At 39.7% G+C, this 15,711-nt stretch overlaps 1 protein-coding gene across 9 annotated transcripts in view; it reads left to right on the top strand.

The window, feature by feature from the left end:
- TENM3 (teneurin transmembrane protein 3) overlaps positions 1 to 15,711 on the top strand; it is a 503,184-nt gene that overhangs the window by 483,388 nt on the left and 4,085 nt on the right. For all 9 annotated transcript variants that reach the window (XM_072861207.1, XM_072861209.1, XM_072861205.1 and 6 more), the window contains 4 exons: positions 683 to 918; positions 6,790 to 7,086; positions 8,283 to 9,894; positions 12,665 to 12,795. In XM_072861207.1, the coding sequence (XP_072717308.1) occupies positions 683 to 918; positions 6,790 to 7,086; positions 8,283 to 9,894; positions 12,665 to 12,795 (2,276 nt within the window). The remainder of the gene's footprint in view (positions 1 to 682; positions 919 to 6,789; positions 7,087 to 8,282; positions 9,895 to 12,664; positions 12,796 to 15,711) is intronic.

Genomic DNA, 15,711 nt, shown 5'->3' with positions numbered 1-15,711 from the left:
TGACCTGAAAACTGTTTTCTTATGGTACAAGCAGCTCCAATCAGATGCGTTAGAGGGAAACTTTAGAGGCATAGTGTTTGGAGGAAGGGGTGATACATACGTGGTTTTATACATATAGAGAAAGAACTGTTCAGGGAAAGCAGGAGTTGCAATGAAAGTAGAATTAAGTATGTTTTCTAACCAAATAGCTTTTGTAAACAGCTATGGGAAACAGTCAGAATACCTAACTTTGCATTAAAAGGGAATCTTGGAAAGGAGAGAGAAATGGATTGAAAGGGAAATAGGTGCAGAAATAGCGTGAAGTGTGATTTCAGCTTTAAAATAGCATGTGACGTCCCAGCAGCCACATCCTTGCAAAAGTCAGTAGTCACAGTATGCTTAGGATTAGGCAAAAAATGCCTAATGAAACAGCAGAAAATGTGTTTTATGCCAGTCCAAAGAATATACTCTGAGGGTGGGATTTTCTTAAGTGTTTAAGCGACTTTGAAGATGGGTCCCAGAGGCATTGGTGCTCTCATGTGATACAGATATTCTTACCAGTCTCACCCTGGGTGTTTATTACCATTGGGTCAGTTATGTGAAGTCAAGATCTTACATGCACATATTGTATAAAGTGTGCAGGACAAAAGGCAGACTCTTAACCCATGTAGGTAACCTGTGCTTCTCTTTTTTGCCTTTTCAGATCAGTTAAGAAATAGCTACCAGATTGGTTATGATGGCTCACTGAGAATCCTGTACGCCAGCGGCCTGGACTCACACTATCAGACAGAGCCGCATGTGTTGGCTGGCACTGCCAACCCAACAGTGGCAAAGAGAAACATGACCCTCCCGGGGGAGAACGGGCAGAACCTGGTGGAGTGGCGATTCCGGAAAGAGCAAGCCCAGGGAAAAGTCAACGTGTTTGGCCGAAAGCTTCGGGTAAGCACGCAAGCATGCGTGGTATCTACTGCATTCTCATTAAGTGAGAGGAAATGTAAATACATTCCTGTAGGTATTGCCATCCAACAACCACAGAATATTTACCGCAGACAGCCTTACTGTAGAGCTGGAAGTACTTGCCTTTATTACTTCATTTATTGGCTGCTTTTCCTTCCTAATTGCTCTTTTCTGTGGACTTTAAACTGTTGGGTTTAGCCTGGAATGCATTGGAATGAATCGGGATAAAAGACTAATCTTCTGCTTTCTTTCACTGTTTTTGTTTCTGGTACTGAATTCACACACCTGATTTTGAATCTTGTTATAAATTATTCTACCATAAGTTAGCACAGTCCTAGGATCTTCTTTCTTTTTTATTTTAAATAAAAATTGTACTAATACTTATTTCTGGTAGAAAGGGTTTAATTGTGTGTGCATGTGTATGGCATATTCCTCTAACATATGTCTTTACCATTTTGTTGGCATGTCTTCTTCCTATATAGTGAGTGAAATATAAGTAGGAAGCAAACTATGATTTATGACAGCCATTTGGTAAAGACAACACAGATTAAGCATTTAAAATTGGGTTGCCAGGAGACCATTTCAAGACCACATCAGAGGTCTGACTTACTATTAGAACTGAACTCAGTTCTTTAAAATAAGGCCTAGGCAGTATATCAACAGAAGGTAAGTAATTTCAGACCACTCAACTTCTAAGAGGTAACATGCCATTTTAAATCTTAAAGTATTTTATATCTTCCTTTGGGACGAGAAAGGAGGGAATGCTGTCATGCACCTTATATTCCTCTCTACCACTTGCTCTGCAAGAAGAATGGATTTTTTCCAAGAAGGAAGAATGATTATGCACAGTAGCTGCTGCTTAAGAACAACATACTTGTACCTAGCTATAGCAGCTGTCTCACATGGCTAAGGAAGAGGAAAAGGAAGCCATGCCTCTGGAGCTCACCCTTGTAGTTCTGGTTCATAGGCATGTCATTGCGTAGCACAGTGGGATAATACACCTGCCAATTCATTTGTGAAAGAAGCCCAAGAGAAAATGAAAACCATACCAATGGCATTCAGTTTTGGCAGTGAAACAAATTGCCACGAGTCCAGTTCTCAAAGGTGAAGCAAAATGTTGGCATTCAAGTGCAGGGGAGGTAAACGTCATAGGCAACTTTAACTTGGAAGAGTTAACAGGAAAAAAGGAACAGCAGAGAAGAGGGAAAGATTTAACAAGGTGAAGGGGAAAGTGGGAGATTATAGATTAGGATAAAATAGTAGTAATTAAAAGTGTATATACAAATGGGAGAAGTAGGGCAGGTGGAGAATATGGGCTAATAAGAGAAATGTGCCTCAAAAATAAAAGAAACTTGTCAGCAAAGAAAAAAAAAGGAAGGTTTTTTGAAATTGATTTTCATGGGAAGATATTACAGAAATGTCGCTCGGGGGTGGGTGGGGGGATGTAGGAAAGTAGAGGAAGAAAACAACAGAAAGAAGAACAGGAATAACTTAGGGAGCTCATCATTTCCATCAACAGATATGTCAGTAACATTTTGCTGCAAAGAAGACAAATGTAGACAAAAAACAGTGACAAAATGTATTGCCAGTAAATGCAGTCATATATATGACACTTTCACTGCATTATGTATATGCAGTATCTAACATTACAAAGTACACCCTCAGGTACTCTCTTGGTTTTCTATCTTGTATTAGTTCTACCCACTACTAGCAGTCTTCATAAAGAAATTAATTAGGAATTATGTCACCCTCCCTTAACTAAACAGTTCTCTGTCAATCTTACTTTTGTTCAGACTTGTTTTGTATTTGTTCAATAAGCTTGGTTTGTCGCTGGACCTATACGTTTGGCCTGTAGGCTGGCCTTTGGCAGAGCTCCTGACAGTCCTCTACATGAAAGAGCCTTTTTAGGGCATTTGTATTGAGGCCAGGCAGACCCTCACTCACAAGGGTCTCAAATAAAGGAACTGGTGTGAGCTCTGTCTGAAGGGGTGCACCCAGAGTAGACAGGTAACATTGACGAGGGAGCTCACAGGAAGAGTTTTCTCTGCCTCCTCCTGAGACTTGACATGCTCCAAGCTCTGCAGAGGTCCCTGATTTTCACATTACCTTTTGAATCTCTCTGTAAGGCACAGCGATATATTCCTACTCCTGATGGGGGAATCACAGTCAGATTTCATGCTTCTCATTGGAAAGAAAAACAGGAGTTACAGGAGAGCAGGATAGATGGACACCTAAATTACTGAAGCAGGACAGCAGGTAGAGACTGTCAAGAGACTCAGTTTTGTGTCGTTAAGTGTTTCTTCATTGCAAATTTCCTGAATTACTATTTTCCATTGGGTTTGCATGGCAAGGTTTTGGTAGTGGGGGGGCTACAGGGGTGGCTTCTGTCAGAAGCTGCTAGAAGCTTCCCCTATGTCCAATAGAGCCAATGCCAGCCAATGCCAGCCAGCTGGCCAAGGCCGAGCCCATCAGCGATGGTGGTAGTGCCTCTGGGATAGCATATTTAAGAAGGGGGGAAAAAGTTGCTGTGCAACAGCAATTGCAGCCAGAGAGAGGAGTGAGAATATGTGAGAGAAACAGCCCTGCAGACACCAAGGTCAGTGAAGAAGGAGGGGAGGAGATGCTGCAGGAGCTGGAGCAGAGATTCCCCTGCAGCCTGTGGTGAAGACCATGGTGAGGCAGGCTGTGCCCCTGCAGCCCGTGGAGGTTAACGGTGGAGCAGATATCCACCTGCAGCCCATGGAGGGGCCCACGCTGGAGCAGGTAGATGCCCAAAGGAGGCTGTGACCCCGTCGGAAGCCCACGCTGGAGCAGGGGAAGAGTGTGAGGAGTCCTCCCGTGAGGAGGAAGGAGCGGCAGAGACAACATGTAATGAACTGACCGCAACCCCCATTCCCTGTCCCCCTGTGCCGCTGCGGGGAGGAGGTAGAGAATTCGAGAATGAAGTTGAGCCCAGGAAGAAGGGAGGAGTGGGTGGGGGGTGTTTTAAGGTTTAGTTTTTATTTCTCATTATCCTACTCTGATTTGATTGGCAATAAATTCAATTAATTTTCCTGAAGTCGAGTCTGTTTTGTCCCTGATGGTGAGTGATCTCTCCCTGCCCTTACCTTGACCCACGAGCCTTTCGTTATATTTTCTCTCCTCTGTCCAGCTGAGGAGGGGAGTGATAGAGCGGCTGTGGTGGGCACCTGGCATCCAGCCAGAGTCAACCCACCACATATTTTTATCATAATGAAACCCAGAGGTTTCAAATATATTCAGAGTGTGACTGTCTTAGGCACAATAAAAACGTTGAAGTTTTGCTGTAAAAGCATTTTGGTAGCAGAGCCGTTGTTAAGAAATGCTTCAGTTGAAGGCAGTACTTTAGCTGACATATGTTATTCCAGCCCCATACTGTCCAATTTGTCCAAAACTGGTTGTTATTATAATTGCTATCTGTATTACGAGATAATGCAAGCACAGCCAAAATTTCACCAAAAGCTCGCATGTCTGAAAGCGAGTGCTCTGTCAGCAGAATCTGGAAGCATGAATCTGGCTGGAGAAAGAGGCATTTCCTTTCTTTCCCCTCGTATCCTGCCCTTACACAGACCAAACAGATGGAAAGTGAGAAGGCAAGGGATGTTATTATCCCATTTAGCAGATAAGGCAGTGAGACAGCCAGATTAAGTACTTTGCTGCAATTTACACCGGAAGGATGTGCTTAGCCAAGAAATTAACCACAATTGCTTGGACATCTGCCTTAACCATAAAAACCACCCTTCCCTCTTTGCCAATTCAGAAATCAGAAGTACCCATTCTCACTTCAGTGTCTAAGCCCGAGAGGTAGATGAGAAAATTAATAAAAATCATAATTAAATGTAAAATAAGGAAGGGAAGATTGAGAGAAAGGGAGGAGGAAAAAAATCAGAGAAGCAAAACAGGCAGGGAGATGCAGAGATGAGTGCAGGCATGTGTGGGAGAGGCTGGGAAATGAAAGCCAGAGATAAACAAGATTTAAGAGTGAATTTAGGCAAATTATTGAATATTAAATGTTGGAAATTTTAAGCAAAAGCTACCTGAAAATGAAAAAGTAAAAAAAATGACAAAAAGGAAGTGAATGGGAATGCTTCATAGTTAAGTTTAACCTACTTTTAGAATCAGTCTTGTAGTGTTAATTTTTCAAAGTATATAACATTTGATGGCTCATTAAATATATGAAGTAGCTATTCTGCATCTGCTAGACTTTGTGTTCCTTATTTAGAAGATTTACATGAAAACATGGTCTTTGTTCTGAAATTGATAGTGCAGATTGTTCTCATGCCAGTGGTTTCATACTGAAAAAGAGAAAGATAATATAGATAGACAGACCGACCGATATAAGCAAAACTGAGCATTTGTAGGAATTTTTTTCATATTTGCCTATGACCCATCAGCAGCACTTTAATACTTTTTATGCCAATAATAAAGGATCTAATTAATATTGATCTTTTAGAAGCTTATCAGCCTCAGGATATAAGTAAGTACCAACATCCATGATATATGGATTTTTGAACATGCAGCCCTGAAAAATGCAAAGATCCTCCAGTAATTTCTTTGGTCAGGATATTTATTTTCTTGTTCTTTTCTGAATGTTATTTAGCTATCTTTCTTCACCTCTTTGCAACATATGCCTCAAGTACTTGAAAAGGAACGTTAAAAACAATCTTAATACACATAACTATTTGTCCCCTACTTCCCATATGTTAGCAAAATACAGTGTTGAAAAATCTTAGTTATCAGTGTTTCACCCTCACCTAGAATAACTTTAAAAGGAGACAACAGATACAGAAATGGTTTACAGATGAACAAAGAAATCCTGGAGGCCTGTTTGAGAACACTAAAAAAACAGTTCAATGCAGAGGGAGAATGGAGAATTGCAAAGATACCAGTGTGGGAAAAAAAAAACAGACATTTTCCTTTCCTAAATACAAAAATGAGAGCTGATTCAATGAAACTGAAAGTTAGGATATTTAGAACACTAAAGGCAGCAGGGGGGGAGCTTCAATGAAAAAGTATAGAAATCACTATCCACCGCTATAGTTTACATATATAAATAATACGATTTTCAACACAAATGTACCTAGGCTAAGGCTTTAATTTCAAATTAAAACAGTTATAAACTTCAAAGCAATTATAACTGTTTTTCAGTGGTTCAGTAGTCTTCCAGTCATTTATGGCTTTAAGTAAGTGGTCAGTTAACTAGGCAAAAGACATAATCCTCTACTAAGGATTTCAACCTCATAAATGTATTGCAGCTGTGGATGGTATACTGAGTTAAACTTCCATTTGATCTGGAAAGGGAAAGCCTATGTTCTAAACACCATTCAGTCTTAATTTGAAGATCTAACGTGCTTTTGAAGATCTTAATTTTGTATTTACCGTTTTGAAAAATACTTGCTGTGGAGGATTAGGATTCAATTCTTTCTTAGCGTGATTGTTATGAACTGGCCAAGCAGTTGCTGGGAATATGTTTTGACAATAATTTGCAGATATACTTTGGACTGCCTACAAAAGAAGTAGTTTGTTCGCTGAAATGGCCCCATTTATTACAGAAGTTTTCAGGGCACATCTTTCAGTATTTTCTTAACAGTTGACTAAGCATCAAGAAAGAACACATTGCAACAAATTCTGGGCCATCTCTTCATATAATGAGACCTTCTAAAGTAGATGCTAATGTAGTGCCCTACATTTATACCAAGAAGTTGCTAAAATAATTTACGCACACAGCAAATCAATCACTGTAAATGGTATTTAAAGAATAGCTAGCTTTGTGGAAATAAGTGGCTAAGGTTTGAACAGCATGATTTATTGTGTCATTTTGTTTGCTTTAAAAAGGTGAATGGCAGAAACCTCCTTTCAGTTGACTTTGATCGAACGACAAAGACAGAAAAGATCTACGATGACCACCGTAAATTTCTGCTGAGGATTGCCTACGACACGTCAGGGCACCCCACCCTGTGGCTACCGAGCAGCAAGCTGATGGCTGTCAATGTTACCTATTCATCCACAGGTCAAATAGGCAGCATACAGCGAGGGACGACTAGTGAAAAAATTGAGTATGATGGACAGGGAAGGATAGTGTCTAGAGTGTTTGCTGATGGGAAAACTTGGAGTTATACATATTTGGAAAAGGTAAAGAACACTCAGGTTTTTAAAAATGCTTTGAATGTGCTGAAGTTCTGCAGCATCTGACTGCTGCATACAAAGCAAAAACAGGTAGTAGAAGCACATTTCAATTATTCTAAGTATCAACATGTGATTCCTAGGGGAATGTTTGATACAATAGATATGTAATCACACTGTAGCTAATTGCTAGGAATTGATGTCTTTTTAAATTATTTAGGCCACTGACTAACAAGAAGCATCTGTATTTACCTTCTATCTTAACACTTAAAATAAGGTACAGGGACTAGATCTCTGCAGTGTAATTCAGTTGAAAATAATTTGTTTGTAAATTCTTCACTGTTGGTTTTTTTCACTACCAAGAAAAGCTCTTGTTTCTAAATAGTTACAGCTGTCTATTTGTACTTGCTATATGTTGTAGCATCAAAATAAATGATAGGCAAAAGACTGGGAATCTTCATTATATACAACGATTGCTGAATGATAGCTCTCCCTCTAGAAATATCTGTGAAAATCCCCCTTGTGAGATCTCATGCCTGCTATGCAAAAAGAGAATCCATTTCTTTCTGGGGTTTAAATATTGAAGCTGTTGCTCAGGAAATACTGTTTACTAGTCATTGCAGACATAATTTAATCAAGACCTATGATACATAATAGCCACGCATCAGAAAAATGTCAGAATAATTCTGAGTAGCTCCTTTTGATATAAAAAATCAAACAATTGTTTTGCCTATGTCTTAAAAGCTTACAGAACAAGAACACAGTATTCAGGGATCTCAGGCTATTCAAATGCTTCAAAATCATCTCTAATTGTAGGGAAGAAATTTTATCTCCCATATGTTGTTCTCCTCGTGAGTTAATGGCTCTAAGACAGTTTTACTTCTTCCCATATTAAACATGACTTATCTGAATCCATTGACAATCTGCTGTTTAGCTGTGAGTGCTTGATAAAAGAGTGATACAGTCATAACAAGTAGCAAATTATGAATGTGGAACTACTAATTACAGAACCCCTTACAATTAAGCATCCAAGTAAATTAGGCAGGGAGATGTTAACAACATGTAAGGTCAAGGATAACTCAATTAAAGAGGAGATAATTTTCTCAAGTGGGAATGTCACATTTTTGTGAAGAAATAGTATCAGTATATGGGGGGGTGGTACTCCACCATTTGTCACATGGTAAAAATCTGTTCTTAATTTTCAGTCAATGGTTCTTCTGCTTCATAGCCAACGGCAGTATATCTTCGAATATGATTTGTTGGATCGGCTTTCTGCTGTCACCATGCCCAGTGTTGCTCGTCATACCATGCAGACTATCCGCTCGATTGGCTATTACCGGAATATATACAACCCCCCGGAAAGTAATGCTTCTGTTATAATGGACTACAATGAAGAAGGGCAGCTCCTTCAAACTGCTTTCCTGGGGACAAGCCGAAGAGTATTATTCAAGTACAGACGGCAGACCAAGCTCTCAGAAATTTTATATGATAGTACAAGAGTTAGTTTTACTTATGATGAGACAGCAGGAGTCCTGAAAACAGTAAACCTCCAAAGCGATGGTTTTATCTGCACCATTAGATACAGGCAAATTGGCCCATTGATTGACAGACAGATTTTCCGCTTTAGCGAAGACGGAATGGTAAATGCCCGATTTGACTACAGCTATGACAATAGCTTCAGAGTGACTAGCATGCAAGGTGTCATCAATGAAACCCCATTGCCTATTGATCTCTACCAGTTTGATGATATCTCTGGCAAAGTTGAACAATTTGGAAAATTTGGAGTTATATATTATGATATTAATCAGATCATTTCGACAGCTGTAATGACCTACACAAAACACTTTGATGCACACGGCCGCATCAAGGAAATTCAATATGAAATATTTCGGTCATTAATGTATTGGATTACAATTCAGTATGATAACATGGGACGAGTGACAAAAAGAGAAATTAAGATCGGGCCATTTGCCAACACCACGAAATATGCTTACGAATATGATGTAGATGGTCAGCTCCAGACAGTTTATCTGAATGAAAAAATAATGTGGCGATACAACTATGACCTGAATGGCAACCTCCACTTGCTCAACCCCAGTAGCAGTGCCCGTTTGACGCCACTTCGCTATGACCTGAGAGACAGAATAACTCGACTAGGTGATGTTCAGTACCGATTAGATGAAGACGGATTTCTGCGTCAGAGGGGTACTGAGATCTTTGAATACAGTTCAAAGGGCCTTCTTACTCGAGTTTATAGCAAAGGCAGCGGGTGGACGGTGATTTACCGTTATGATGGACTTGGACGACGAGTTTCCAGTAAAACTAGCCTTGGACAGCATCTCCAGTTTTTTTACGCAGACCTTACTTACCCAACCAGGATAACTCACGTATATAACCACTCAAGTTCTGAAATCACATCTCTTTACTATGATCTGCAAGGACACCTTTTTGCCATGGAAATTAGCAGTGGAGATGAGTTTTACATTGCATCAGACAATACAGGGACACCACTGGCTGTTTTCAGTAGCAATGGTCTTATGCTTAAACAAATTCAATACACTGCTTATGGAGAGATCTATTTTGACTCTAACCTTGACTTCCAGCTGGTAATAGGATTCCACGGAGGCTTATATGACCCACTCACCAAACTAGTCCACTTTGGAGAAAGAGATTATGACATACTGGCAGGCCGGTGGACAACACCTGATATTGAAATCTGGAAGAGAATTGGGAAGGATCCAGCTCCTTTTAATTTGTACATGTTTAGAAATAACAACCCAGCCAGTAAAATACACGATGTGAAGGATTATATCACAGGTAAAAGAAGGTTACTTAATTGCAAGACTGTCTCCCACTTGTTCAAAAACTTACCTTTCTGTGTTCTCATAATTTGGAATCTGATTATCTGGGTTACAGGCCGAAGATGTTGTCTGGGGAAGGTTAGTAAAGAAACTCTCAGGGAAGATAATTCTTCAGAAAAGTACTTGGCATTTAGAAGCACATCAACAAAGTGATTTTAGTTTGGGGGTGCTAGACCTATAGACATCCAATTCAGACTGGAATTCACAATTTTTGTGAAGTACCTAAACCTGTCCTATTTGGAAGAGTTCTTTATGAGGAAGCATTAAGCACTTAGCAATAAGAATAATTACAGCAAACACACTTATCAGGAATAGTGAAATAGCAAATGGGAGATCTTGAAAATATCTCATCTGGCTTTAGACAATGATTTAGGTACCTGTGTAAGAGATTAAGATCCACAGGCTAAGATCTATTAGCCTTCACGTTTAGGTAACTAAACCTAAACCTTGTGCCCTACACAGTCCTTATGGTGCTTTAATATTGAACTGTTAACCCAAAAAGGTAATTCAGAGCATCTCAGTATACAGAGGGGTTGGGTTTTCCAAAGTACATTTTGGAGTACCAGCAGAATACATCTCTTCCTCTCCCACTGACTGAACTGTAGCACAAGGTGCCCCAGCTGGAGATCTCAGTGCATTGGGAGAGGAAAGAGGAGCCCTAGGTTCTCCTTTCAATACTGTTACGCATTAGCCAGTGCTCTTATCATGAAAAAAATAGACTCCTTGAGCAAATACAAGAGTAAGAACCCCTCAAGACTGTTCATGAGCGTCTCCTTACATGTGGATTAGAGTCAGGCTTCTTCATGGCTCTGGGCTACTGAGCAGTAAAAAGTACATATTCCTGGACCGAAAAGACCAAAGACAAGAGGGAGTGAGACTGTGAGGTAGCAAGGGCAGGAGGGGTCTTTCTGTGACCAATTTAACTCATTAACATGGCAGCAAATATTCACTGGAAGTTGGCTGATATTTTCCAGGGTAGGTTTTTGCAAGGCTACTAACATAATTTGGCTAAGAAAGAGACGTCCAATAAGCTCCAGGGCCAGCACAAAGTAATGAGTACACAGCCAGGAGCAGGGAAGGAGCAGGATATAGAAAAAGGAGTGTGAATTTCTCTTTTGCCAACAAAAAGCTGCTAATGTGCCACTTCTCATATAACTGAGTTCTTAGGGAATCTATATGCTTTTTGTGGGTCTAGAGTTAGTGATGTGTAGTGTTTTCCATTATTCTACATACAAAAAAATCTGATTGCACATCACCAGAAGTTTCTGAAAAATGCATTGCTCAGATACATTTGAATTTTCATATTTGAATAGATGTAAATAATCCAAAATATTTGACACAGACAGTGCCAGACTACAGGAGGGGCTCAGCCCCACTTACTGATGAGTTGTGAGACTACCACTCAGAAAAGCATCCTGGGAATCAAGTGGGTTTCCATTAATTTAACAAACAGCAGCTATTAACAGGGTTGCTCAGGGGCTGCCTGGGAGCAAGGATAATAACAGACCTTTGAATCTGTCCTCTTTTAGCAGCATGTGCTGTAGGGGATGCAGTTGCAATCAGATTCTTTATGGGCTTGAAAATGATGCGCTTAGTTCAAAAATTGCCCTCAAAATACAGTTTTAGTTCTTTTCTTAACATCTTTCATGTATGGAATACACAGATGCACTGCTCATATAAGGTTATCCTTACAATGAGTAATTTGGCTGACTGGCAATTTTAGATGCAGAGCCTCATGAGGCATATCATTTATCTGGAAAGTTTAGAAATTATTTTAAGGTAAATATTTTTTATTCTTTTAACATTTGGGAAAATTTGGTTCCTTGTTCCACTTATTTGGGATTTTCTTAAGTGAAAACTACTAGACTTGGTAAGGAGCACTCTGCCAACTTCTGCTAAGCTTAGTATTTGTGAAAGATAGGGTAGAAAGACAGAAACAAGGCAGAGCACCCATTCTTGCCCAGCAATTGTTAACTAATTAATTGTTGGCATCCCTAATTTATTTATTTTAACAGAACATAAAATGTATCATAAATAATGTTACCTAATGCTAATTTAGTATCTTGTCTGCTTACTGATGCAACTGTAATACATTTCATTAGCTTTTAATTTCATCAGTCCAGCTTCATCTTGAAGAGGGGGAGATTTGTCTTGAATCATCATAAAATATCTGCCAAATAATTTAAAAGGTAATTGACCATACAGGTGTTATTTCAGGGGCAGTTTGAAGACATTACAATACCACATACGTAACAAAAGGACAGGATGTGCTCTGCAGTACCTCTTCTTTCTTGCTTTGTTTTAAAGTATTGATGCTGAAGGTGCGACACAGAGCATGTTCAGCCTGACCATGAAATCCCAATTAGTTTAGGCTATATTAGAAGGAAATCTCACTTTAATTGTGCTTCTGTGGTTGTTCTGGAAGTCACTGAGGCCTTCAGAATTGCTGAAACCTGCAATGCCTTTCAAACAAGCATAGTGCAATTCTTACATAGAACAGAAGTTTTCTTGTAAGTTTTGAACTTCAAGTTTACTGCATAGGCTTGCTGTTCTAGCTGTAGTACAAATCTAAATCCATCCATACCAAAATGAAGACTGTTGAATAATTTTCACGTTACAGAAGGAAATCAACTATGCCAAAAACTATTCCATGTAAAAATGGTATGATTGCAAAATATAGACCAATTCTAATATTTTTCTCCTTTTTTTTAATAATTCTCTTTCAGATGTTAATAGCTGGCTAGTGACATTTGGCTTCCATCTGCACAATGCCATTCCTGGTTTCCCTGTTCCGAAATTTGATTTAACAGAACCTTCTTATGAACTTGTGAAGAGCCAGCAATGGGAAGACATACCGGTAAGAAACAAAACTAAACATACAAATGGAACAAGACAGAATGTTCCCTTCCATTCAGATCTTATTAGGCATGGATAATCCTGACAGGGTTACTTGCTAAGTTAAATCTGAACAGTGCTTTTCAAAGCTCTAATTTTTATCTACTTTCAAAAGAATTTAAGAAATTATAAATGGTGTTTTTTCTTACAGATTTGCTAAGTTAGGTACTATTTTAAATACACTTATGTTTGCTTTCAGCAATAATAAAAATGCAGAAAGACAATAATCAATGAAAAGAAGTTTAGGACCCTTTAAAGATGTCTAAGTTTCATAGCAAAAACTACATAGATTTGTACTAACGCTCTGCCTGAAGGCAGAAACTGAACACTGTAGTAAAAAATAGACTCTGAAATAAACAGAAGAACAGGTGATATAAATTATGCATACCAGGCACCACTACAATTTTACTTCTCTTTAATATTAACCATGTTTTATATGTAAAGATAAAATATTGAAAATTAAATTACCTGAGGTAAAACCCATTACATTACATAAAACCAAAACTCCAGGTGCTTATGAAGTTCTTTGGGAGGATAAAAATGAACTTCAGTCCTGAAAACCTGCTACAGTTTTAAATTATGGAAGAAATAAATGTGGAAGTTAAAATCCAAATCTGCTATTTAAGAAAATTATATTTACAAATCAAACTTACTCAAAGATCAAAGTCCTATGCCCTCGAAAATCCTACAATTCTCAGTGAAGAAGGAAGTGTTAAGAGACAGTAAAATGGGTAATCCCATTGTAAGCAGTCAAAACCAGATCTCTTTTTACAAGAATCATGATAGAGAACTTTACGACATTAAAAGAGGATATGATCTTGAAGAACTGTACAACTTAATTTAGACAAAAAATCATTAGAAGGGTGGCCCAGCAGAAGGGAGCATATGGAAGTTAATTTTGCATGCATGAAGCGACCCACTATATATATTTTTTAATAGCCAGGGATTGAGTAACAGGGAAAGACCTTAAAGCGCAGCATGAGAATAGTGTCTCCCATGAACAGTAGAAGCGGTGAAGGAGGAGCATTGCAAGTACTCCAGGCAAGGTGGTTGTATCAGGAGATAAGAGACCTGTCATCAGGCACGGCTGTGAAGAACTACCAGAGGTTGTTTATTTAGATCTCAAAGGCTAAAGAATGCAATTATCCACCAACACCAGCAAAGGCACACCAGGAAAAGAACCAGTCTGGTCAAAGAGATGAGAGCAGACAGCTAGTTGTCAAAACTCTTCATGAAAGAGCTCAACAACGTGAGGAGTGCCAGAGGCATGTGACATGACAGAGAGAAAGAGAGAAGTGGGAGGAACACAAAGATTCAAAATTCTCAGGTAGGAAGAAGCTGTGACTATGATATTCACTGTTGAACAAGCAAATGCAACCAGGAGCCAGAAGTAAATATACAAACCACTTAGTATTTTGAAACATTCTGGAGTGAGTGAGCTTTACTGAGCTCTGAGGTTTTGCTTCAGAGCTCTGAGGATACATGTTAAAAATAAACAAACTTTGTCATTATGAAGTTGCTATAGCATCTTGCTGCTCTCACTGATGAGCGTGCTGTCTAGAATATATTTTTGTGCTCAATAGCTTTTATGTAGGATTTACAACAGCTGAAATCCATACTTGTTAGCAAGTGCAGACAGAAATCTGCCACATTCAAGAAGAACTGAGAGTCCAAGTCAATTCATAATTCCCTCAGGAACTGTCCCCTCCAGAAAGCCGCCCTCATGGCAGAGCAGAGAAGCCTTTGCAAACCTTTTGCCAGGCTTTGATTAGCAGCAAGGCTGAATTAAGGTTGTGGAAGTCTGTTAATGACTCCTGCTTGTCTCCCACCCAGAAATTTGGGAAAGCTAAACAGGCTTTTGCCTCATTTGTCAGCAATGAATCAAGTGGGTTAAACAGTATTTTACTGAAGGGAGAAGGGGTCAATTGGAAGATAAACTGGATCATCTACAGAAACTAAGTACTCCTTTTCAAAAGTGCAGCCAAAGCTATTTAAATCTTTCTCTCTGTTTCCTGCTGAGACAACTGTGAGGGCAGCTGTCTGCTCCCCACCTCCGTCAATACTAGCTCATCCACAGCTTGTAGCTGTTAAGACCCAGGGTTAGGCAGATGAGATGTGCCTATTCTGTGCAGTTGTAAGGTCTCACCCCAACCACCGTTGACCCCGTAATGTGAGCTGCCCCACTACGTAGCTGCGCTCGCTAACCGTTCCTGCTAGCTGCTCCTGCTCTTCTAGCTGTTCTGGCTAACCACAGCGGTTATGCTGTCAGGTCCTGTTCCCCACCTATCCTCTCTCTTTACCAAGAGTCCATCTGGCAGACTGGGCCACACATAGCTCTTAACAGTCAAGCAAACTTTTTAAACAGATAGTCCTATCCTAGCTTTTCCATCTTGTGCTTTTGCACCTCACCATTGCACCTCTTATTTCCTCCCCTTTACAGCACACCTACCTTTTCAACAGGAACACCCCAGATACGGTAACGCATGAAATACCGAGCAAGCATATTTTAGACTTGCCCGTTGGTTCTTTTCATTCATTGCCCCTTCTCTTTGCTAGCTGTCAACAAAGCACTCTGCTGTAGTCAGGATTGCACCCCTCTGAAATTCTGGGGAGAGAAGCTGCTTGTCTCTTTTAGGCAGCATGCTGACACTTGGATTGAAATGGAAGCTCACACAACTGAATTGGCCGCAGCTTTTTCACACATCCCCTTTTATGAGTTTCTGCAATTATTTGCGAGAAAGGGCATCAGTCCCCAATATTCCACCCCTCTGCTCTGTACCATTTGCTTCCTCCTCTTTTACTGTAAAGACTGTCATTACAGTTTGATTTCCCCTCCCCCTTCCTTTAGCAGCTTGAGGGGTTATGAGAGCCTCCCTGC

The sequence above is a fragment of the Ciconia boyciana genome, chromosome 5, assembly GCF_034638445.1.
Source record: "Ciconia boyciana chromosome 5, ASM3463844v1, whole genome shotgun sequence".
Classification (NCBI taxonomy): domain Eukaryota; kingdom Metazoa; phylum Chordata; class Aves; order Ciconiiformes; family Ciconiidae; genus Ciconia; species Ciconia boyciana.
Note: the sequence above shows the minus strand (reverse complement) of the source record. Positions and strands in the feature narration are given on the sequence as shown.